This window comes from Pezoporus wallicus, unplaced genomic scaffold (genome assembly GCF_028554395.1).
Source record: "Pezoporus wallicus isolate ANWC-B61680 ecotype Strahan unplaced genomic scaffold, APGP_CSIRO_Pwel_v1 contig_5709, whole genome shotgun sequence".
NCBI classification, from domain to species: domain Eukaryota; kingdom Metazoa; phylum Chordata; class Aves; order Psittaciformes; family Psittacidae; genus Pezoporus; species Pezoporus wallicus.
Genome location: NW_026635251.1, coordinates 210,433 through 233,819, shown reverse-complemented (window position 1 = coordinate 233,819; position 23,387 = coordinate 210,433). Strand labels below are relative to the sequence as shown.

General features: G+C 39.2%; 1 protein-coding gene and 1 long non-coding RNA gene across 2 annotated transcripts in view; one reads left to right on the top strand and one right to left on the bottom strand.

Moving 5' to 3' along the window:
* Window positions 1-3,460, top strand: part of USP46 (ubiquitin specific peptidase 46) — a 36,816-nt gene extending 33,356 nt beyond the window's left edge. The window contains exon 9 of the mRNA XM_057413757.1: window positions 3,285-3,460. Within this exon, the coding sequence (XP_057269740.1) occupies window positions 3,285-3,377 (93 nt within the window). The 3' untranslated portion in view covers window positions 3,378-3,460. The remainder of the gene's footprint in view (window positions 1-3,284) is intronic.
* Window positions 3,461-14,485: 11,025 nt separating this feature from the next.
* On the bottom strand, window positions 14,486-17,033 carry LOC130601606 (uncharacterized). The gene is made up of 3 exons (XR_008972720.1): window positions 16,162-17,033; window positions 15,394-15,452; window positions 14,486-14,609 (listed from the first exon to the last, which is right to left on the bottom strand). It is a non-coding gene; the product is annotated as an uncharacterized LOC130601606 (long non-coding RNA).
* Between the last annotated feature and the right edge of the window lie 6,354 nt (window positions 17,034-23,387).

The following is a 23,387-nucleotide window of genomic DNA, read 5'->3' as shown; positions in this document are numbered from 1 at the left end:
TGCTTCTGGTGAAGGCTGTTGCAGGTGGCAACTTTGCTATATGCAAGAATATTAAAGAGTAAGTGGCTTTTCTGTGATAGCACAGTACATCTGCAGGAGAAGCAGGACTGTCACACAGCTTCCTAACACTCAGCTTGCACCCATCTGAAGTTGGTGCTCTGTCCTCTAGGTAATCCTAATCCTTCTCTTAGGGGTTCCAAAGTGACAGAAGCAAACGCTTTGTGAAGACACCTTGTGATTTACCAGAACATCTTACTTGCCACAGTAGATAATAAATATTTGCAACCTGTCTCTCCCTGCTCCCCAAAACCTCATTAATACACATACCTTAAAGATGCTGAGTTTAAATGTCAGCTTTGTATTTGCAACGTGCTCTTGTTTGCAAATGTCCCATGTTGGACTATGTTCACGTACTAAATTATTTCTTAGTCCTCTCTCAACTGTCATTCTAACACCAAGAGCAACATCAAGGTGGCCATGTCACAGGTTCGAGTGCTTTTCCTGGAAACAATTTTCAAGCTTCAGTGGCTTTTCTTAAAGAAGACCTAACACAAGCTCAATAACTTTTCCATGACTCTTTAGGAATGTACGAATATAAGTGTGGGGCAGGGAGGAGAGGAAAGAGAAGCAGCAGAAATACGGAAAGGGCTGGTATTTTGGAGGCTTTGAATATGTATATCTGTTTGTAAATACGGAGTCCCTCTCTACCTTGTCAGAATGATGCAATCATAATAAAACTACTTAAATATTTTGTGCTAGTTTTTTAAATGGAGTAAGAAGTAGTAAAATTATTTGTCACTCAATTGGGGACACATAAAAGTACTGAATTTCTTGTAAAGAGTACAATACATGGTGTATGTGTACAATTGAGTATCTGCTCTTTTTAATCATGTACATGTAATTAAACCCTGCACTACCTGCAGAACTGTAAGATAAATCTCATGTTGGTTATTAAGGTTGTAACATAAGAAAACAGTATTTTCTCCTGTTAACATGTTTATATTTTACATAAAATAAACTCCCTAGCTGATCTTGCTTCCATTCAATTTGCTTTTAATTCAGCTGGAGCCAGACTAAGGCTGAACATTGATGTTGGTTGTTGCACAGCATGCTTCTGAACGTCAGGTATCTATTCTTACAGATGGCAAGACTGCTGATGCTTGCCTTTTATTTCATGTAATGGAGTCATTGTATTTTAAGTGACCTGAGAGATTGTTCCACCACCTGGGCCAACTGCCTCGGAAGTGTTTTAAGGGAACAAGTTTTGCATGCAGTTCAGGAGCTGCCTTGGTGGAGTATACACACAACGGCACAACTGAACTGTACCCAGTTAATGCACATCACTGACCTTGTCAGTGTTGCTGAGAAAAGCTAAAACTGAGCAGAATATAAAGCAGCCAGAAAGGAGCTACCTTTTAAATCAGGGAACGAGGAGAACCTCAAGCTCTTTAGCCTGGGGTTTTGCCTGTGACTATAAGAGTGGGAAAGGGTTTTGCTAACGACATCTAAAATTCTGTCAGGGAATTAAAAGGTTCCTGTGTTCTGCTAATTTTCCTGATGTTATTCATTAGCAAACACAATTTACTTTGCCAAAAGTGTGGTAAATCAAAGACTGGAGTCTCTCGTTCCTGTATAGATGGATTCTTGCTATTCCTTCAGAATCGTTTAGAGAATCAAAATCAAACATAGCTGTCAAACTGCATGTTAAATTTATAGCTAAGATGCTATAGGATTTATGGCATACCAGACTATCAAAGGGCTAGGTTGAAAACCACATCTCACAGTACAGATTTCCTCCTAAACTCAAAACCTTGAAGCACCCTCAAATTTATGTCTAGGTTATTAGAACATAAGCTTTTAAATGCAGGATGAAGACAGAGATTTAAAACACAGGAGATGACTGAAATTAAAAAATGGCAAATCCATACTTTTAAAATGTTTTAAATAAATAAAATTTACAGAGTACATATAAAGAAACCAAGAAAAGGTTTCCGAGAGCCAGGTTCACAATCACTGCGTGTGGGCTCCACTAGAATTGCTCTCACTTCAGAAATGCATTTTCCCAGGAGCTGTGTGATGTTTACCAATGTCTCTGTTCCTTATTTTTTAGTATGAGTTAATCATTTTACATTAGATTGGGCTGTGTTCTGTGCACCACACAAACAAAGAAATGCTAAAAATATAATTTCATCTTGAGCAGAAATTCAGGTATGGTAGGAGAAAATGAAAAGATTCCTCATTTAAATGCACTCACCAGCCTTGAAACAATATTTATTAGACATGACTAAATGTATGCCATGGAACACCATGTTTCTGGAGATGTTAATTTCCTTAAATGTCTGTGTGCAATTTAAAACTAAAGTAAAATTTTTTAAAGAAGAAAAATAAGACAACCATTTCAAGACACAAATATATAGATGGTAACAGAACATGTCAATTATCTGTTCTGAAAAACGTTCCTCTTCACTTATTAATTTTATATCAAATAGTAGTAGATTACTCCATCTCCATGTTAAAATTCACTCACCCTCACTGCCTGACTCATTTGGAAGCTTTACTGTGACCCAAGAGCTTCAAGCTTTCTTCAGTCTAAAAAGATTACAGCTATGTATCCTTGCTGTCTCTGGGAAGCTTCTGTGGCACAGGCTGTGGGACCAGTAAACCTCAGAAGACCTGAATTTTCCCAGATCCTTTCACCCAGGGCACACCAGACCAGACCAGCGTCAATGTCCACTCCACACCTAAGCAGCTTCAACACACATTTTCCCCAAGCTCATCATTCCAGGAACACATGCTGAATGGGCTTAGTATTATTTCCAGTACAGAATCACTTTGCTAGATCTGCTAATGTATTTTCCTATGTAAAGCAAAGTGATAAATAACCATGTGTACTCTCCTGCTTCAGTGTGCTCCTGTGGTCTGAACCAAAGAAAATTCCTTTAAGCAATCAACCCAAGACCTTTCTGAACCGTAACAACTTCTCCCCCACCCCTGCCTTTCTTTTCCTCCTTCCCATGTTCTTAAATGGGTGAAGCTCAGTCTCCTTTGTTGTAGACTGACTCACAGTCTTTGTCACAGCAGACACCACAGGTGCCTACTACTCTGAGCACAATGCTAAGGTTCAGATGTGAAGAATGGGCTTGCTGTGAAGGAAGCCGTTGGTGGTATTCACCTCTGTAAAGAGTGGTCATTGTCAAAGTGAATATACTTTTTGCCTGTATCAGTTTAAACAGGCACAACACTACTCCTGATCCTAACAGTGCATTTCATCTCCATGAATACAGAAACAGCAGAGGAGGCAACAGCCTGGAGTTTGCACATTGCCCCTGGATGCACGGAGAGACCTACCAGGATCAAACAGAATTCAAGAGGTGTAGACTGACAGATACTTTGTGCCAAATCACTGCAAGAGTAAAATAAGGAGGTCAATACTGGACTGAAATTTAGAATAAACCAGAGTAAAAAAATGTCTTTTGGATTTCATTTCACGCACATACGAAGAGAAATATTCAAGCCGTATTCTAAAACAGCAAAGATGTTGAAACAGAAGATACAGGTTTCACTTGGCATTGCAAACTAGACATCACAAGTGCTTGGGCATCAATCAAGAAACAACATGATAGAGACCAAATTCTACTGTCAGTTACTTTGGTTTAGCTGAAAAGAAGCTCAACAGTTTGCTGTTTCACAGTGGGATTAGTAATAACAGAAACTGGCATGAAGATTCTTACAGTATCCTCATAAAAATTTTGGTGTGCTGAGCTGTATTTTCTGTACAGCTGTGAGACGATGGTATGTGTGGAACACTATAAGAACTGGAGAAGAACTACAGGTGGAATTATCTCTGCTCTCTGAAAACATTGTTCAGGAGCTCAAATAAAATCTTACACTTAACTTAGTCACTAATCATATAATTCTCACTGTAATATATGAAGCATTTTTCATCTTCAAGATGATTCAACCAATAACTTATCTTTCCAACTCTTAATTTGGTGAAAATTGTAGAAATTTAGCTATGAGTGCCAAAATCCCTATGTATTTTAGATAACTGCAACTTGAGCTGAATCTGGCCACCCCTCAACTAGACTAGTTTAGCTAGTAGGAACATTTTCACCGGCTGCTGAGCAGGCCTTGATGACCTGTTCACCTCTGGATGCAGTTCAAAGTGCAGATCTTGTAGCACATCGCTCTAGTATAACCTGATATCTTGCTATCTCTGAAACAGCTTGTCTTCCCTTGAATGCACACGGGCAGCTGAGGTTATTCAGAAAGTTTGTTTTAACTGTGCTCCCAATTAATAGATTAGCTTTCTTTTTCCTCCTAGTAATTGTTAATTGTGATATACTAGCAGCAAATACTAGGTAAAGCAAAGATGTTGTCATTTGATTTACTTTTCTTTCTTCTGGATATTTCTAGTTACATTTTGAGATGAACAAAAAGTATTCTGAGGTAAGGTCGTTGGAGTTTTGGCTGGTTTAATTCTGCAAGATGAGTAGTTCAATCAGACACCAGTCATGGGTAAGACACCAGAATAGCACTCAGCCGCCCCTCAGAAGCTAATCTTGAGAACGAAAGAACCCCAAAGGTAAGTAGAATTCTCCCCCCCCCAAGCTGTTACAACTATGACATTATTCAATACTCAAGCGCAGCTTGTTAATTCTATTGTTGACATATATAGGGAGTTTTCTGGGCATACTGCATTACCATGCAGTGACAGGGTTTCAATCAACATTGAATGAAGTACACTTTTGCAATAACTTGCTTCAGAGCAGTGTTCAAGATTTATATTAAACTGTACTCTTACAATGGCTTAGAGAAGGAAATACATGAAATCTAAAAGCTTTACTTTCTGGCAACGTTACACATTCATACTCATTTACGTTCCCAAATGCAGTTACAGAGGATGAGGAAAAGCAATCGGTTTACCATAAAGCAAGCAGTACTGCAGAATACAGGCCATGCATAGCCAGCCTTCTGAGTGGCAACAGCAGTGAATAAATACTCGTGGTTTAGTTGTTCTGCTTAGTTGTCATGACACTTGAAGAAGAAACGTACCTAGAGAATGTGTTTGCTTAACATGTTGAATCTGTTGCTCTCGCTCTTATGCAGTCAATTCCCACCTCCAGATACCGAGCTGAAAACAAACCACGCCATTCACCATTCTCTGTATACAATTGAGCTGTATTTATCCAGAGGTATTTTACTCAAAATCCCTGTAATATGAAAATGACTGTATCCCCTAGGCAAAACACTTTTATCTTGAAATTCTGTTACACCTGAATTCATGTAACCATTTCCTGCCCCCTTTTTAATGGTTGGTTTGTGTTTTGTTTTACCCCGTCAGCCATGATGTATGGACTTCTTTATTTTTCCTATTACTCCGACAGTTTTGGAAATCTACTACTGTACCTCTCACTGAATTGAAAAGTACTTGGCTGCTCTCTTTCTGGGGGATGCCAAGATCAGTCCGGGTTCAGATGAATTTTGCAACCATTTAATGTCCAGTATTATAGGGCACATTCACAGGACGCATCCTTGAGGAAGGCAGCGAAGTCTACAGACTTATTTCCAATCTCATCCCTATCAAGAACCTATTGTGTTACATGGGTCAAATAACACGACCTCTCTCTCCCTCTCTTTCCTACCTAGAAAATGGGTATACCACTATTTACCTATCATCTCAGAGAACTATGGAGCTTAGGTCAAAGGATTAGAAGCTGCAACCTCGATTACTTTCATATGCACAGTAACTAGGTAAGAGCAGTATGTTTTTTTCTTTTCAGGCAGTCTTCTTTTAATAAATGCAGTCCTCCCTTCAAGGGGGGAGATTTGCAGACAGTAAGACTAGCGGACTGTTATTTGACAGGCAAAGATCTTTACAGAAAGATCAAACAACTGTCCAGAAGTGGCAGGAATTAACTCAGTGATACAAATATACTCCAAGTTCATCCCGAAAGGTCAGAATTACTGGATTTTATTTCCAAGCAACATACCCCATCATAACCCCAATCAAAGTCAGTGGGCAAAGATCAGGTCCAGAGTGATTAATCGGTGATCTGACGAGGGAGTTGCTGCATGTTTCTTTCAGCTCATAGTCTCTCACTATGGCTAAATCTAGAGACTTCAAAGGAAAGAAGGAAAACCCTATTGCAGGCAGCCATGAAATAAATGACCTATTAAAGAAGATCATTTCCTTACAAAGAAAAGAAAGGAAAATTTCCAAGGAAAAGAAACTTTCTCTCCAAATTTACTCAGTTAATTGTTGCTTTTTGTACAGATAGGAATTAGGCTAATGGGCTATGCCCTGTGTATTGCCTGGTTCTATATGTATTTGCTTAGCTTAATTCTCCCTGAAAAAAAAAAAAAACCACATTTTTTCACCCATAATAGTTTTCTATTTATGCCTTATATAATAAGATGTTATCATGTTATTTACAGTTCTACTTATTATATCTTGGGCTCTTGGAAGGATTTTAGGATGACCAGAAAGTCATCAACAAACAGACTTAACAAGGATAAAATAATACAAAAAAACCCTAACCAACCCCTCAATGGTTTAACAAAATTAAATATTAAAAAGGCAAACAACATCACTTTATTCTCTCTTGGGTTTTGTACTCTATTTTAACCTTATTTTTCACATCTGCAAAACAGAGAAGTTACCTAAGTCATTGCAACATTCTAAGAAAGAAAAGGTTAATATTCATGAAGGGGAGTAAGAAATGTTATGTTCCTTTTATAAAGGGCAATTCACCACCCACATGGGTGTTTGGAGCTCATGAGGATCAAGTTTCCAAAAAAACCCACTTTTTATGTCTGGCACAAATACTAACAAATATGCAGAAGTGAACCAGCCTCAGCTGTTACTGTGATGTTCCAGGGGTTTAAAGAGCTGGCATTCATATTCAGTGCCCACTATTATCAGACCCTTTCTACTGACCAGCTATCCTCTTCCAAAAGCTGATAAGAGCTTTTATAGAAGAAAATTTTCATTTGGCTGAATGCTAATTGTATGATGCTGGCCACCTACTGTGGAATAATTTGTTTTTGTTATGTTTCCACATGCAACGCACACACAACCAGGAAGGGACTCTGCCTTATATTTTCAACTCCTTTAAACAAATTAAGCAACCCCATATGACTTTGTGGCTTTTCTGCTTAGCAGAGAGATACTTCACAAAACAAAGGAGTCAAGGACTTAACATCAGAGAGTCACTGTCCCTTGGGTTTTGGTCATATCAGCTATGTGACATGAAAATGTTTTGTGCTTCTTAGCACTTTGTGGATGCTTACCAAGTGTTGTCTTTGGCTTCATAATCTTATTATAATCATCTCAGCATTCTCAGACTTTAGGAAAGATCAGATCCAGACCTAAAGCCATTTCCAAATTTTATGAATTTGATATAGAAACATTAGTAATACTTGTTTTTAGAAGCAGCCCATGGGACCCAAATAAACTCACATTAGCACTGCTGTGGGGTTTACAAGCCATATGACTTAAATCCATTTACAAGTGACAGAGGCTGGGTAACTTGTGCCTAATCTCATGATTGGTGACACAGTGGATTAGGTAATTTACACAAGTGTATAACACAGGAACTTGTAAGTGACAAGGATTTTTTCCAAACAGTTAAATCATCATCTACTTTTACTTGCTTCTTGGTCAATACACAGTTTCAGACACAATGAATATTCTGTTTCTCAGGCTTGAGGTCTACTTGAGAAAGCTATGTGAGAAACAATGGATGACTGCCTCAGGTATGGACCTCATGGCATGGGCCTCCTTGTGCTGCAGTGTCCTGCAATGCTAATGAGAGCATCAAGTATCATCCTACTGTTCCTTTTTAAAAAAGATTATTCTTAATACCATGTGTACCCAATTATTTTGCAACAGCAGCTTCTCCTGTTGCTGTGTCCTGTGCGCTGTAAGACAGATACTAATCAAAATGGAGAAACTGCAGTAGGGGAAAACTGTGATCTTATTTCTCTAACAGTGTATTTCCTTGGCAGCAGATGCATTTCGACACTGATCCTCTTCACACTGGAAATGTATTTTCCTACTTTTGCGAAAAACCACTGCTTTTCTTCCTCCCAAATCCTACCTGCCATCCTTCCATAACAGGAATTTGATAAAAAAGCCAAACAAAGCAAACCCCTGAGCCTCAAAATATCCTAACTGCCAGCAGATGAAATGGACCCAAGCACTGATGAACATGGTCTGATGAAAAAGGAGCTTAAAACAGAACACCACATCCGAATAAGCTCCAACTGGCATGAATTATCATCATCTATATTCATGTAATATTTGATACGCATGAACAGATGTAAAAGAAATCCTGACTTTGGCATGCTACAATTCACTGTGCTTTGGGGCACATGAACGTTTTTATCCTGTTGTGTTAGAAAACTGGCTTGGACAGTCAGTAACTAGTTGTCTGTTAATTGAAAGTACACACATAATACTCATAACTGGGTGCATATGCTTGAGGACACAGTGTAGAGATGTTGGACCATGGTAATCTGCGATGAACTCCCTGAAGTTTAAGCGCTCTGACAGTTGGAAAGCCTGTGGTTTCCAGGAAATTTCTAGCCAACCAGGGTCTGAAAAGACAAAAAAGAGCCAGGTTTCTAGAGGAAATAGCAGCTCCAGGAGTGTGGCTCATCATGAAGCAGCTTGGTTTGGAGGTCAGTAAGTTCTTTCTCCTCCCTTTTAGTTACCTGGCTGTAATTTAAGGACTTTTTCAAGGATGACTTATACATGAGGAGCTTGAATAAAAACAATTTTTAAGCTGTTTGATCAAAGGTCTGTTTGACAGAGGGCTTGCTTTCGTGTTGGGAGCAAAGGGAATTTTGAACAAGCATGTGCTAAACCTTAAAAAAAAATTCAGTTAAATACCCAAAAATATTCATATGCTGCCTTTCTTGTAATAAGAATTAACACACCGACAACTCTTTTCTGCCTGAGTCTCTCGCCAGTATGTATTTTGTCTCTGCAGTAGTAAATTTCCAGACCCCAGTACTAGAGCAGCCGAAAACCAGTTAAACTGAAAATTATGACTATTCTTTAATTATTTTATGATTCTTTTCATATAAATTACTTGCATTTAAACTGCCTAAAATCTCTCTTACAACGATCTTCAATATGCATCTCTATAGCAATATATGAAGGAGCAAAAGTTTTTGTTTTGCTGCATATGTAAAATATAAACCCACAGATTCTGGCATAATATGTAACCACTGTTTCCTTAATTAGCTTTTCTAGGGGAGAAAGGCTGGTAAACCCTTTGGAACAAGAGAGAGGACAAGTCTGTGTAAAGGGTGGGAAGCCTGTGCTCTTCAAAAGCAGTTTGAGGAAACATCTTTCACCCTCTCCACAGGACCCTTCAGGTTTCCTCTGGAAATACATGAGCACTCTCTTTTGCGAGGACCCAAAGGCCCTTTGCAAGTGTTCATCCAGAGAAAGTCCTTGACCGGAGCAACACGACAACCCAGTGACCTGTGAGCAATAAAACCCAGAGCTCCTAATTCCCATGTCTCCCCAGGCTCACCAAGGTCCCACTCACTCTCATCCCCAGCCTGGAAGATTTGTTCTTCCCATTCCCACTGGCTTGTAGGACCCTGAAACAATCATCCAGGTTGCCTGTTTCACCAGTACCTGACCTGCTGTTATTACAATAAAGGGCAGCAAGTCATCTGGCTCTGAGAAGGGATAGGACTCAACCAAGTAACATTACTAACAAACTTAAGTGTCTCCCATGGAGCATAACAGCAGAACAACAAATGTTAGAGTGATAAGTATATATCCTCTTACAAACAAAACTGAGAATATCCTTATTATAATACTTTCAGCTTTTGGTTATTTTGGTATTAGATCATACAACATAATTTAACTATTTTTGGGTATTCAAAATATTCTGTTCTATTTTTTTTTCTTCAAAGTAGGTAAAGAATATATAATTGCCACTTAGATGGCTTGCTTCTGCTCCTTCTGAAATCAACAGGGACTCTTTCCTTTGAATTCAATAGCTTTAGCTTTACAGTTGCATTAATAAAGCTGTGGGTCTGGACCTGGTCCAGAAATGGGAAAACGGAATAGATTCATAATATGACCACTGCCTGATCTCAGTTTATTTCTGTGACAATAGCATTAAATTTAAGGTACTAGCCAGAAGTTGCTTTATTCAAATGTTACATTTTAATATAGATTTTTATCTAAATGTCAGACTGTTATGATTGGTTAATAAACATTTCTTAAAAAAAAAAAAATAAAAAAAATCACAGTATTCAGATTCTAGATTTCTTTTCTATCCAGAGATCACATGTAGATTTTAACAGCGGTTTAAGTTCATTATCATATTTCTTGCTCCTTCTGGCCCCCTAAGTTCAAATTCAGTCTGATCATTGCTGCCTCCACAAGTTAAAATGCTCATCATTCCCAATTTAATCAAGTGAGAACTTCATAATCTAATGAAATTCATTAAATTAAACAGTTCTTTTGCAGTCCCATTGTGTCTTAGCTGGCTGATCCATCAGGCACCTAAGGAAATCTGCTAATGAGATTAAATAATCAGATACTTGAAAGATTGTATGCAGATTGCACTGTCTGAAGCCTATTAAAAAAAGTAGGCCAGTTTATGCCCCTTATATTCTATTATAACCCTCCCCAATTCTGAAGCCTCTGACACTGAACACACAAATTTCAATTTTCTTGTGTTTGAAATTTGCTATAGAAAGCTTCCATCGAGGTGTTTCATCAGCGTTATTTCATTCTTAGAGCAAGGATGAAGGCACTAGAAAACCTGACATTCTCCCCAACATCATCATGTGTCGAATTCAGCATTTTTAACCTATTTTCTTTTACTCTGGGTCTACCGTCAGCTTGCTAACTCTGGTGCACATCTCCAAGAACAAAGTCATCTTTGACAAAAAGCCATATAGGTACCCAAGAAGCCAAGTTCTTCGCTGAAATAGGCTGAGTAGCTCTACTGGGAGCCATGAAACTTACTGATTTTTACCACATGGAAACCACCCACTATCCTTAATTGCTGCTGTCTTTTCTGAACCAAGTGGTTCTGATTTCAGACGTGTAGCCTTGGGGACATGAGGGAGCCGCTATATGAAACCCTTTGTGAGATACCCCTAGAGTGTTGTGATACATAATGTCATGGAAAATTCATCTATCCCCTTCTTCTTTAGTTACTATAAAAATGTATGATAGAATTACCAAGAAGAGGTAGATCCAAGTATCTAAATTACCCAGCAGAAAGCTGTAGCTCTGTGGTTTTCTCACAGGAACTAGTACAAAGTGAAATAAGATTCCATCTTGCCTCATCTTCATGATTAGAGGATACAGAGTATCTGAGCTGCAAACATAACGCAGATAGTTGTTTCTTCTATTTGTAATACAGGATGAGACGGGCTTTCAAAAAGCACTTACGGTAGAGTCACAGCTCTTCTTTGCTAATGCATGCTTGAAACTCCCACATCAGCAGGCTTTCTGTACAGGCACTTCTGATTCATAGCCGATTTGTACTTGGTATATGCATTTGGTAAATACACTTATAATGGTAAAACTATGACCACATCCAACTAGAAATAAACCCTAACTTTTTTAAACTATCATTTTGAATCATTAGGAGAGGCTTCGGTATCCATAAGCTAGAGGAAATACTCCCAATTCATTCATTACTCAGAATAAACTGCTCATAAAGACATCATCTTTCGGTTTGAAAAGCATGGGCAGAATGCTGCCACACCTGGGAAGGCAACAAGTACCCCTCTCAGAGGCAGAGTGTGGGCGCCATGCAAGGGTGCTTTTGGGCAGGATGTAATTGAAGGTTATCAGGGAGGAAAAAAGCTCCCAGAGGAGCATAGGCACAAGGCAGTAGCCTTCAAAATTCCCTGTGAGTTTCTTCAGGTATGCTAAAGAGCTGCTATCATAACAGCCCACCACTAAAGCAACTATTCTGTGACCCTAGACCCAGTCCCATGTAAAGCGAGTTACACGAGCAACAGCACTTACCTATTCAGGATCTTGTATGACACACCCATATTCTCTAGGATCTGCAATATGGTGTAAGAAGATGGAGGTGATGGAAAGAACACAACAGCATCCATCTGATCAAAGTTGCCCGAGAAATGGCCTTCGCCAGCTTATGAAAGTTTAAGACTGGAGACGTTTTCCTGTTCCTTACCAAATAACTTTTGAAACTTTTCTAGTTTGCAAGGCAGTAAAAAACCCCAAAACAGTGTTTCTGGGAAGACTCGTAACCACTCTTACTGCTAGTCTCCTAGTTACATACCACTCACCTCCCCATGCTTGCTTAGCCATAGCAGTGAACAAAGAGATCAGCCTTTGCCCATTTCCCTTTCCTGGTAGTAGATGGACCTATGTACCTGAACAGAGTTATTGCAGCAGCTGCAGCTTTTGAGGCCTGTGCATCTCTCGCCCAGTGGCTGCAGCTGCTTGCCAGCATCAGGCCAAGCAACTCTTGGTGCTCTGCCACCCTTGATACCCAGGACAAAAAGTTAGAGGGGAAAACAGCTCCAAACATACAGCTCCCCACTCCAAGCAAATTCAATCAATAAAGCTTCTGTGTTCAGCAGTAAGAAAATACAGGCTGCAAGAAATTAATTGCCTTCAAAAAAAGATAAGGATGCAATATTAATATAACCAAAGGTATCAGCTGTAATGAATCATTTGGCTTCTCAGTTATTTGACTGACTTGAACCATTTTAACTTGAAATGCTTTTATGCAATGCATATTGGTTTATTTAATCTAAGTAAGGCATCCACTGAAAAGATGATTGAATTTGTGTCAGTGTGCAAGCAACAGTAAAAGTGAAGAGTAATGCTGAAGAGAGCAGCAGAACAAAGTGCTCCTTTCTTAAGTCATAAACCAAGATGTAAGCATTGAGAAATGGTTTGATGTCATACTAGGAGGCAAGCATTGCACTGACAACACCAGAGTCAAAAAAGCCACTTAAGAAAATAGAGATGACAGTATTTTTGAGACTGGGAAGGAATGCATCTGTGATTTTCCTTTGTCTTTGTCTTTTTTTTTGTCTTTCCTGTTTCAGAAAGAGCTTTTTCTTATTCAGAATGAGGATTAGGCTACAGCTACAAAAACATTACTAGTTTCTCTGAAATCTCAAACAATAGAATTATTTCTCTAATTTAGGGTGCTTTGTACTTGCCTGATCATCAGCCACACAGACTGCAATCTTGCTTATTTTAGTCTGTCAGGTGGCTCAGGGTACAAGCGGATGTGCAGATGCGGTGTCAGGGTGACCCAGTCTTGCACACAGGCACCAGCCTCCTTCATCGAGGAGTCAATTAGCACCAGCTGGAGATCCAGGCAGAGACTGAGGGGCTTGTGGGATACTGGATTATTTTTAGCTGAAGCATCTGCAAAAGTTGATGAACATTTATACACCCAGAGAGTTAGAGCAGGGGACTGAAACCATCCACCTACCAGCAAAGGTAGTTCAAATTCACATTCGGAGATGCGGAAACATTTGCTTACACAGACATTAGTTATTATTATGTCTATTAGCTATTGTTCTTACTGGATCACTCATGAATTCAGCATGAATAGAGGAGAACAATGCCTTGTCATGTACCTCTGCAGAAGAGATGAGCAGACAGCACCAGCAAGAATTTTGTGAAACTGAAGAACTTATGGAGAAACAAAATGACCATGGATTGTATAGGTGGAAGAGAAAAGCATGAAAGACACATGATAGAAAATGTCAAATATGAAGAATGCCAATGAATTATGTAATCCAGCATTTTGTAAACTGACCCTTCACATGTTTAATCCTTCGCATATATGGTAAGTAGCTCACTTTCAGAATATTCCAGCAAGCTTTTGTGTTCCTTCAAAAGATAGAAACTCTAAAAAAGTAGATGAATTGGCCAATGTGACCGATTAGGTCAGTGATACATCCAGGAATGGGATGTGACAATTTCCACTTCCCTCTTTAAAACAAAATAAAGCCAAGAATTGGTTGGGTTTCTACCTTTGCCAAATATGAGTGTAGCTCAGCTGAACCCTATCCATTAGGGCCACACCACACTCAGTGAAATTTGTTTCACTCATAAACACAATTAACTGAGGATGTCACTATGTGTTGGTCTAACATAAGACCATATTTTTTTTGTGATTATTAATTTCTAAAAAAATCCACCAAACAAATAAAAAACTACAAGAAACTCCACACCAACAAAACCACTTTCATTTGTTTAAACATCTTTACCTAGTTCTACTGCAGTGACTTCTTTTGTCTAGTTTCCCTTCTTGCATACTGCCCAGTTCTACTGTGTACAGGTATTTTGCAAATACAACTCTCTGTAGCTATTTCTAGAAGACACTTACTGAAAAGTAGTTTTGTTTTACTAAGAAGTTCAAGTGTGTTATTTCTGTACTACCAGGTACAGTGGTTTTACTTTTAAAATACCATTTCCAAGTTTATCATCTCACTCCGTGACTTGTTATTCGTCTGGATAAACATGTTTGAGATCTGTGATGGTATCCCTGGTGATGGTTGCTATAGTGCTTCACAGGATTTTATTTCTGCTCATTCCTCAAAAGCAGGACTTTGATTCTCTGTGGGAGGCCCAGAGTTGCACTAGTCTCAGATTTTATTGTCTTGGCTATTCTGCTCCCTCTAGCAACCACCCAGACATGCCACTGTCATCTTTACCATATTCTATCTGCTCTGCTCAAAAATGCACATCACAAATCATTTTCCTCCTTTCTGTTGAAAGCTATTGAAGTTTTCTTTGGTTTCTACTTAGCTTCCATCTCAAGCACAGATTATTCTCTTCTAACATCATGCACAATACACTGAGTTTTTAAAATGTCAGTTATGTTCCAGGGTACTTCAAGCGACTTAAAAATAGGAATCGCAAAACTACTGTGATTCTAATTGCCTCAAATGTTATGCTTTCTACAGGAGAGACTGCCTCTATGCAGTTCAATCTCAGTTATTTTGCTAAATGCCTTCCCCAAACCCTTTTTTTATTTAAGAGCTTTAGAAAAATTGCCAAGTCTCATTTCTACAAAATGACTGACAGAGTGACTACTTCAGAGGCTGTGTCAGTGGCAATTAGGCACCAAAATATATTTGGGAAGCTGAGCCTTGCTGATGCATTTGAAAAGGTTGACCATTTCTACTAGCTTTGCTTATGTTAAAAGGTCCTTTCAGCAGTGTGTTATCCAAAGTCAAAGCTGAAGGATCATTCCATATAGCAGAGGCAGAATCTGGTTCACTGAAGTTTTAAAGTCAGGTATTCAAATTGTGGTTTCTAAAGAGCATATGTATAAAACTTATATACTCACAGCAGATCAAGCAGTAATTTTAAACGAGTCAGCACAGATATACACATACATTTTATGTAAAATAGTAGTTACTGCCTCTCTTCCGCAGGATTTGTATCTTCTGAGTGACTGAGGAACAGAGAAGCATAAATGAAACCTCTTACCACCCAATTTAATTTTTGAGCTTTATTTGACCAGAGGATAAATTTGCACAAAATATTCAGAAATGGGCAGGATGTAACTGAAGGTTATCAAGGAGGAAATAAGCTCTCAGAGAAGCAAAGGCACAAGGCAGTAGCCTTCCAAATTCCTTGTGCAGCTCTTCAGGTATACCAGACAGCTGGCATCATAACAGCCCACCATTAAAGCAACTATTTTGTGACCCTAGACCCAATCCTAAATAAAGCAAGTTACATAAGCAACAGGACTTTACCCATGAAGGATCTTCCATTACAGACCTGTCCTGCCTAGGATCTGTAGTAAGGTGTAGCAAGGTGGAGGTGATAGGAAGGACACAAGAGCATCCGTCTGATCAGAGGTGCCTGAGAAACAGCCTTCTCCAGCTCATGGAAATTTAAGATTGGAGACATTTTCCTGATCCTTACCAAATAACCTTTGAAATTTTTCTAGTTTGTAAGGCAGTAAAAAAACCCACAAAAGGTGTTTCTGAGAAGACTCATAACCACTCTTACTGCTAGTCTCCATACTAACAGTTACATACTGTAGTAGTTGCAGCAATTTTACATTTAAATCATCTTTATCCACCACAATAATTCTCTTTTCAGAACATTAACTAGTCAGTATGTGCTGAAAAAGAAAAGAAGTAAGAATTGCCTACCTGGAGTGTAAGTGATGACAAGCTCTGTTAGGCTATCAGAGTTAACCAGAGGCAGTTGTTGATAGAGAGCTGCTCCACATCTTGCCCTACTTCAGGGCCAGGGTAATGAGTTCTACCTGGGAATCACTGATGGTCATTCAACACTCTGGGGAAAACCAGTACCAGTTACAAGGTATATCATGTAGGTCAATCCAAGCATGTCTACATGACATAGAACTGTACCAAGGAAGCTAAACAGCTAAGTCAAAAATCCCACCAATGTACTGTTCAGCCTGGGTGAACACATCTTGTTGATTAACAGTACTAATTAATTTGGATAGCTGTATATAGCTCTGCTGCTGCAACAGGAACACTTCCCAGTGCCTCACCGAGGCAGAGCTTAAACGAAAGATAAACCAGAGTGTTGATAAGTCAATGAAAAAAGTGTCATCCATTTTTAAGGATGTCAGTCAATATTCTTCTATTTCAGCTAAAACCAGAAACTCTCCCTTAATGACCTAGTTCTTCTGGTTCACATTTCTATCCCTGCGTAAATTTGCATCATTCAATACTAAATTTGCATTGGTCAATGCTAAACTTTCCAGAGACACTAAAGCTTGCATTTATAAACACATCATAACAGATTTACTGTTGGACCACTTATATTATGTGCGTCTCTTGGAAACACCCAATAAAAAATTATAAATATTCCAAAGAGGTTTTAAGTACTGACAAAATAAATGGACCCAGGGCGTTGGAAAAAGCTAGCTATGGAACAGGCAGTCACCAGCCAAGCTTCCTCGCATACCTCTCCTTATGTCTCTGAGCCCTGACCTGCAATAGCTTTCTTTTCCAGGGACAGGCGCCCCTCTTTCCACCACCACACATGTCTACATGTGGCCAGGCAATCATCCCCGAAACACCAGCTACCAAAAAGGATCAGGAAGGTAGCATGGCCTCAATAGATCAAATACGTAAATACATGTATATACATACCTACCTATGCACACATACTGGACTAGCCTCAGGGCTTTTAATAGCTGAGAAAGAAAGAAAGTTAGCAGAATAAACATAGACAGTGGGAAGGACCAAGTGGCAAGAACAAGTGTGTGGTATGAAGACAGCAAAACAGCAGTTAAGAACAGAAATAAATGGGATGTGCATGGCTTGTTGAGAGGGCAGGTACATTCATACACTTTGTGGAATACATAATATGGTCACTGGCATCAGAAGGCAATAATAACTACAAAAGATAGCAGCACTTAACCTGTGTTACTAACCAGGTAGTGGTGAAAAAGAGATTGCACTGGAAGACAGGTGGCAGATTGCTCAGGTGGAACCCCTCTTCAAAGCATTGATAGATGAATGAAACAAGATTTGCTAGCCCTGACTCAAAATTAGAGAAGTAGCAAACAAAAAGGCTGGGTTTTTTTGGGCTGTTACAGAAAACCTCACGAGAATGAGGACTTAACTTTGCAGAAAACATTCTTTTCTTGATATCCTTTTACTCTTGCTGTTGTTAATGCAACTGAACATTCTTTGAAGCTGAAATAATTTCCTTCATCCCGCTTTCCTCCTGCTTTGCCCTTGTTCTTAGCCTGGTTGAATGAAAAATTTAAATTAATTAAAAATATACTTGACAAAGTTAAAGCTCTTTTATACAATGTGTTAAGAAGAAATATGACACATGGTTATAGTAGTTTTGAGTTTAAGAGATTTTACCTTTCCAAGCTCTGCAGAATTTCCCTATTGAGAAAACCAATTTTCTGTGATTACAGGGGTATCTTCAGAGCACAATTGTCACCAAATTTAATTCATTCCTCCTTCAGGAAAAGACCTGATCTTCCTGACTCTCCTCCCATTTCAGTGAATGTTTTTTTTTTTAATGTGAAAAAAAACACCCTATTTACATTCTTCCCTTTCAAACCTTTTGTCCTTGTCCAATAGGATTTCTACATGCTCACAATTCCTAGGATATTTCCTCTGTATCTGTCTGTGGTAGGCTGAATTGGCTTTGGGGGGGTTTTATGAACTTCTATACCTGTTCCTAGCAATACTGGCTTCAATGTCTCTGCTTACTGATCTTATCTTAAGCCATTTACCGTTTCCATTTTATCCTTCAATTAGACCCTTCTCCAAACCCATTCTTTCACATTCCTTCCCTAGGTTGTATAAAGGAAAGGTCTTTAATCTCTCCTTTCCTTTAATTGAAGCTGTCCTTCCCAGCATGTTTTCCAGTGCAATGCTCTGGTTTTCATTAAGCAGTGTCAGCAATACTCCGGTTGCTGTTGCTTTCTGTTTAATGTGGTTTTGCAAGAATGATAACAACTTTTTGTCTTTCCAACAGAAAATAGAAAGAAAGTTTTAATTTATTAGCCTCATAAAATAAAGCATTGCAGTACTAATGTCTTATAAGAACTAGGGTAAGTAAAAGACAAACTTCTAAGTCCCAAACAGGTAATGCATTACTGAGAGTTGCTATCTGATTAGACACCAACACACTGATACCTTCCAACTGTAAGTGGAATGACTGCAGGCCAACCCTGTTAGGTACACGACATGAAACAAAAGAGCTGGGAATGAAACAAGGAAAGTTTTCTTGGGTCATATAATTGTGCTATCCAGGGACACAGTACATTTAAACAGTCACAAAATCCTGATCCAGATCTGCATAGATTGAGGAGCTAGGATTGTCAAATCCCAGCAACAACTTAATGTACATAGAGGGGACAATTTAAACATTCAGACTATGTGATCCACTGGAAATATGGCTATTAGCAGCCACTGAGGATCTGATCAGATTAAAATAAAACCAATAATCTGTTTCCATAAACTGGAGGTCTTGGCCTCCTGCAATCAACAGAGCTCTGCTATTATCACCAGCTATGGAGCTAATATCTTCTCAGATGATAGCACACACCAGCACTGATAACAGAGCAAGTTCCTAGCCTGACTTGACTCAAATGTGCAAGATTGCCAGTGCTTTTGTGGTGTGCAGTTTCCTAGGATCACACTTGCAGACAGCTAAGTTTGCTCTGAGACAAGTGATGAAAATTAAAACAGCATATTCAATGTGTGCTGCAAATCACATACAGCTGTTGGAGTAGGGTAATACCTGGTTTTCTCATAGTTTGTTTTTAGTTAAAAAGACAAGCAATTATTATTCCTGAGTGGGAAGGGGGAAGGCGAATGGAGGAATGAAAAGCAATTAAAAGCTTCTCAAGAAATTTTCTAGTGTTTGTTCTTGCGTTGTTCCAGGAAGACACTTCAAAGCCAGAGCTTAAACATCATCTTGAATTGGAAGCAGAGAATTTGGTGATGTTCAGAGTGTAATCAAGCTCAGTGTTACAGTGAGATGTGGCACAAAAACAGCTGTTTGGGACTTTAATGAGTCAAAGCTGCTGCAAAACCTACAGGGTGCCTACGAGGCCAGCACAGCTGAGACCAAGGTATTTCTACTCAGACATGTCATAGAAATCAGGTTACAGGTCCTTCAGATAGTAAGGGCTCTCTCTCAAACAAGTAAAGGATTAACTGTCTTCCCAGGCATTATTCCCATTAATAATTTCCTTCTTTGTAGGCCTGTAAATACTCTGCCTTTTTCAGATTTAAAATGCGACCAGTGATCAGCTTTCCCACTTGCCAGCTCAAACGGCCAACAAGAGCCCATTTTTCCATCAATGCTGTACTTCTCAGCGTGTGGTCTCAGATGAAGGGTGGCTGCCTAGAACACCACCTGGGAGTGGGAACCCAAAGAGACTACACAGATTTTGGTTCTCTCTGCTCTGGGAATGTCTGTGCTTCCCAAAGTTGGCTCTGACCAGAACAACGACAAGTGTAGAACTGTGTTCAGACACTACTGCTAAAATCCAGATGAGCCACAATCCTAACTCACTGGCCATAGTGTCCTTTCTGGGGACTGTCCCCTGTTGAGTTCCTCCTATTGTGCGCTCCAGTAGATATAACAAGACATCTAATGAGTCATTAGCCCAGGATTTTGGAATGAATAAAAGTGATTGAGATTCAGAACTTGTGTACCACGTGGAGGTTTTGATGTTGCAGGGTCATTTTTGGTGTGAATCAAAGTTTGAAACAAAATACGTTTGCTATATATTGAAAGTATTTTAAGGATTTTGTTTTGGACTGCATAAAATATTTAATATTTATCTCAATGATAGCTTTTTACTTTGACTTTAAAATATGAGAATTTTAAAGCATATAAAACTTTAAAGCCGTTAGAAGGTAATTAAATTCTAAATGGTGAACACAAGTGATAAATTTTGGAAATGGAAAAGGGAAGATTTGACCATTATTGGAATATCTCCCTGACTTCTTTTGGAGTGATATTTCACATAAACTAGAATTAAAAAAAGGCCTAATTATGAAGCAGCATTTTCTAATTACTAAACACCATGGTGGAAATTTTCTGTTCCACTTCAAAAGGAGTGCTGTGATGTGCTATGGTGAGTAGGCCCCCATGAAACATAACTTGGAGTCAGGGACATTGACAAGGAAGGCTTTTATGGAAAGAGTGTTGATCTAGGAGGGTTTCAAGATACAGAGCTGGCTGCACCAGTTCTTGATTCATCTTTTTCCAAGTTGTTTTTTCTTGTCTGGCAGGCAGCTCTTGCTGGGTTCATTTACAGTCAAGTCCATTTGACTTTTCTGAAAAAAGACTGTGCAGAGCAAGTAGAGGAAGACCCCCGCTTCCTTTCCTCTTTAAAGCAGTGTCCACCATGGGAAGTCTAAGATGTTGTCACCAGATTTTTGTAGATAATGCTTTTCACATGTTGTGCACTGTCAAGTAACTGGCTTAATTCATGCTGCATGGTTAGTGCTGCATGAAGACTAATCTAGTCACAAAACCCAATAATTCCTGTTTGTGTCCGAAAATTCTTTAGATAAAGGGCATACCACTTCGCCTTTTGTTCCCAGCTAACACTACACTATCACGATGTTTCCAAATGGTTATTTTAGATGCTAAAGGACTTTTGTGGACTTTAAAAGTGGCTTTGTGATGTGATGTGAAAAAAGTGTTTGGCCAGAAGATCTACTTCCCTGTGTGTTGTTATGATTTTACTCTAAAGATATTCGTTAGAGCTTTTCTTGATTGTTATTTTCTAAAAGTATTATAAACTGTGGAATGAGAAAATTTAAATAAACCAGCCTATATTAGCCAGATTTCAAATACTGCAGTAATTAAAGGCAATGGCAGTTTTACTTAGGAACTTCAGTTTTGACAGCTATGCATTTTAACCTCATATTTTGCTCAAGCCTAAGTAGCCATTCTATGTTCACAACCAAAAGTACTACAATATGCCCTCTCCTGCTTAGTGAAACCTGTGCAAACTGCGGCACTTTCTGAAGTGACTCAAAGACTCCCTGATGCTGGAATGTGACTCTCTTCCATCCTTCTCCCACTGGAAACAATTCTCTAAGACAAAGTCTGTTGTATTTTGCCATCACTGGTATTTGGGCTGTGCAGTCTTCATTGTGATATCAGCTTTATTGTCTTTGGATTTTCTTTTTTCACTGAAGTAATTTCCCTCCTAGCCTAGGCTACACTGGGGAGATGGTATCCAGGGGAAAAAAACCTGCTACTAGATTTCTGCAGGTATGAAAAATAAATAAGAACATAATGAATAATGCAAATTTTAGCTTGAGTCAATGAACACACGATGCAGTTCAGGAAGCAGGCAGAGACCAACGGGGGCTGTAAACAGTTTATCAGTGACTGTTTCCCCGCATTTATCAAGAAACTCTCCTTTTCCAGGGAAGGTCCAAAATGACAGTGCAGCTGGGGTGGGAGGTGGTCACTGAGAGAGCCCAAACCAGACTCTGGGATTTCACATGAACTTCTGTGCCATGAGGGCAAGCGAGCGATAGCTAATTAACAGTGTAGATTAGTACAGCCATATACAGCATATTATGGACACCTGGCATAATTTCAGTGCTAAACTCTGGTCCATGTGCTGTGACATACTTATTTCTGGATGCCTATATTTGGATCTTCGATCATTCTTCAATTTTTTAAACTGTCACCAACAGTATGTTACACTGCAAAAGTGCTTGTGACTGACGGCAGGCTAAGGTCAGGCAGAGTGTATCAAGCTTTTCCATTTGGAGGAATGCACTTGCTGTTGCAAGTGGCCTCAAGCACCACTATTAGTCTTATCATGAACTGACCTTTTTATCGGTGTCGCATAGCATGCTTTTGATCCCTTCAGACAGTGGCTAAAGATGTTTAACAGCTTTTAGTGTCATCATGATTATTCATTTTATCCCAGTGCTTTGTTATTAGAGTCCTAACCTTAATTCATGAAAAATTCCTAAACCAAACTAAACCCAACCAAACCCAACTAAAAAAAGCAGATAAAAGCTTTATCCAGCTCGTACCTTTGGATCCCACTCTCCAGGGCTCTCCAGACTCACTCTCTCCACCTAACACCAGACATGGAAGGCTGGAAGAATCACTGTCCTCTCCTGCACTTTCCCTACTACTCATGAAAGCAAAGTCCTTGCTAACTTCCCAATCCTTTCATGCAACAAGCCTTAATGGAGACATAGGGGTGGTGTTTCTATAGCATGGAGAGTACTGCATCTTGGTAAAAACATTTTTACTAGTACTTTCAATTATGATAGCTGAAAAATGTCAGGCACTGAGGCTCTTTTGTTTCCATCTCTGGTATGAACATCTCAGGAGTGACAAATATCTGTTTAACATTCCTGCTATGAAAGCAGTAACTTTCTCGTTAGTGAGTATGAGTAAGAAGTCGTAGGATGGGTCTCCCTGGTCAGGAGGGTGCTGCTTCCTTACCAGGCAGGGGATTCAGGCTGAGATGACCTGTTTCCTAAGAAAGCAAGAGCAATGGTCCTGGTCCATACTCCAGGCTTTGGGGAACAAACCTACCACACCTAACACAGCTTAAGTGTTTCTTTCTTTCAGCTGTTTCCCTTCTAAAGTCTTGAAACCATCCTCCATTGTACACCAGGAACTATAGTACACAGGCTAGCTCTTCATGAATGGCTCCAGATCTTTGGTCAGGGATATGTGAAGAGTTTAGTGATCAGGAGTTCCAAATAGTAGGGTCACAAGGTGCACTGTAAAAAAGCGTTGTATATAATACACACCATGTCTTCCTGCTTCATTATTTTTCTTCCAGACAAAGCTGCCAAATATTAGGCCCAGACACTCATTTGTCTCCATATATAAAGTGCTCTTTACTCTCCATTACATCTTAAATTCA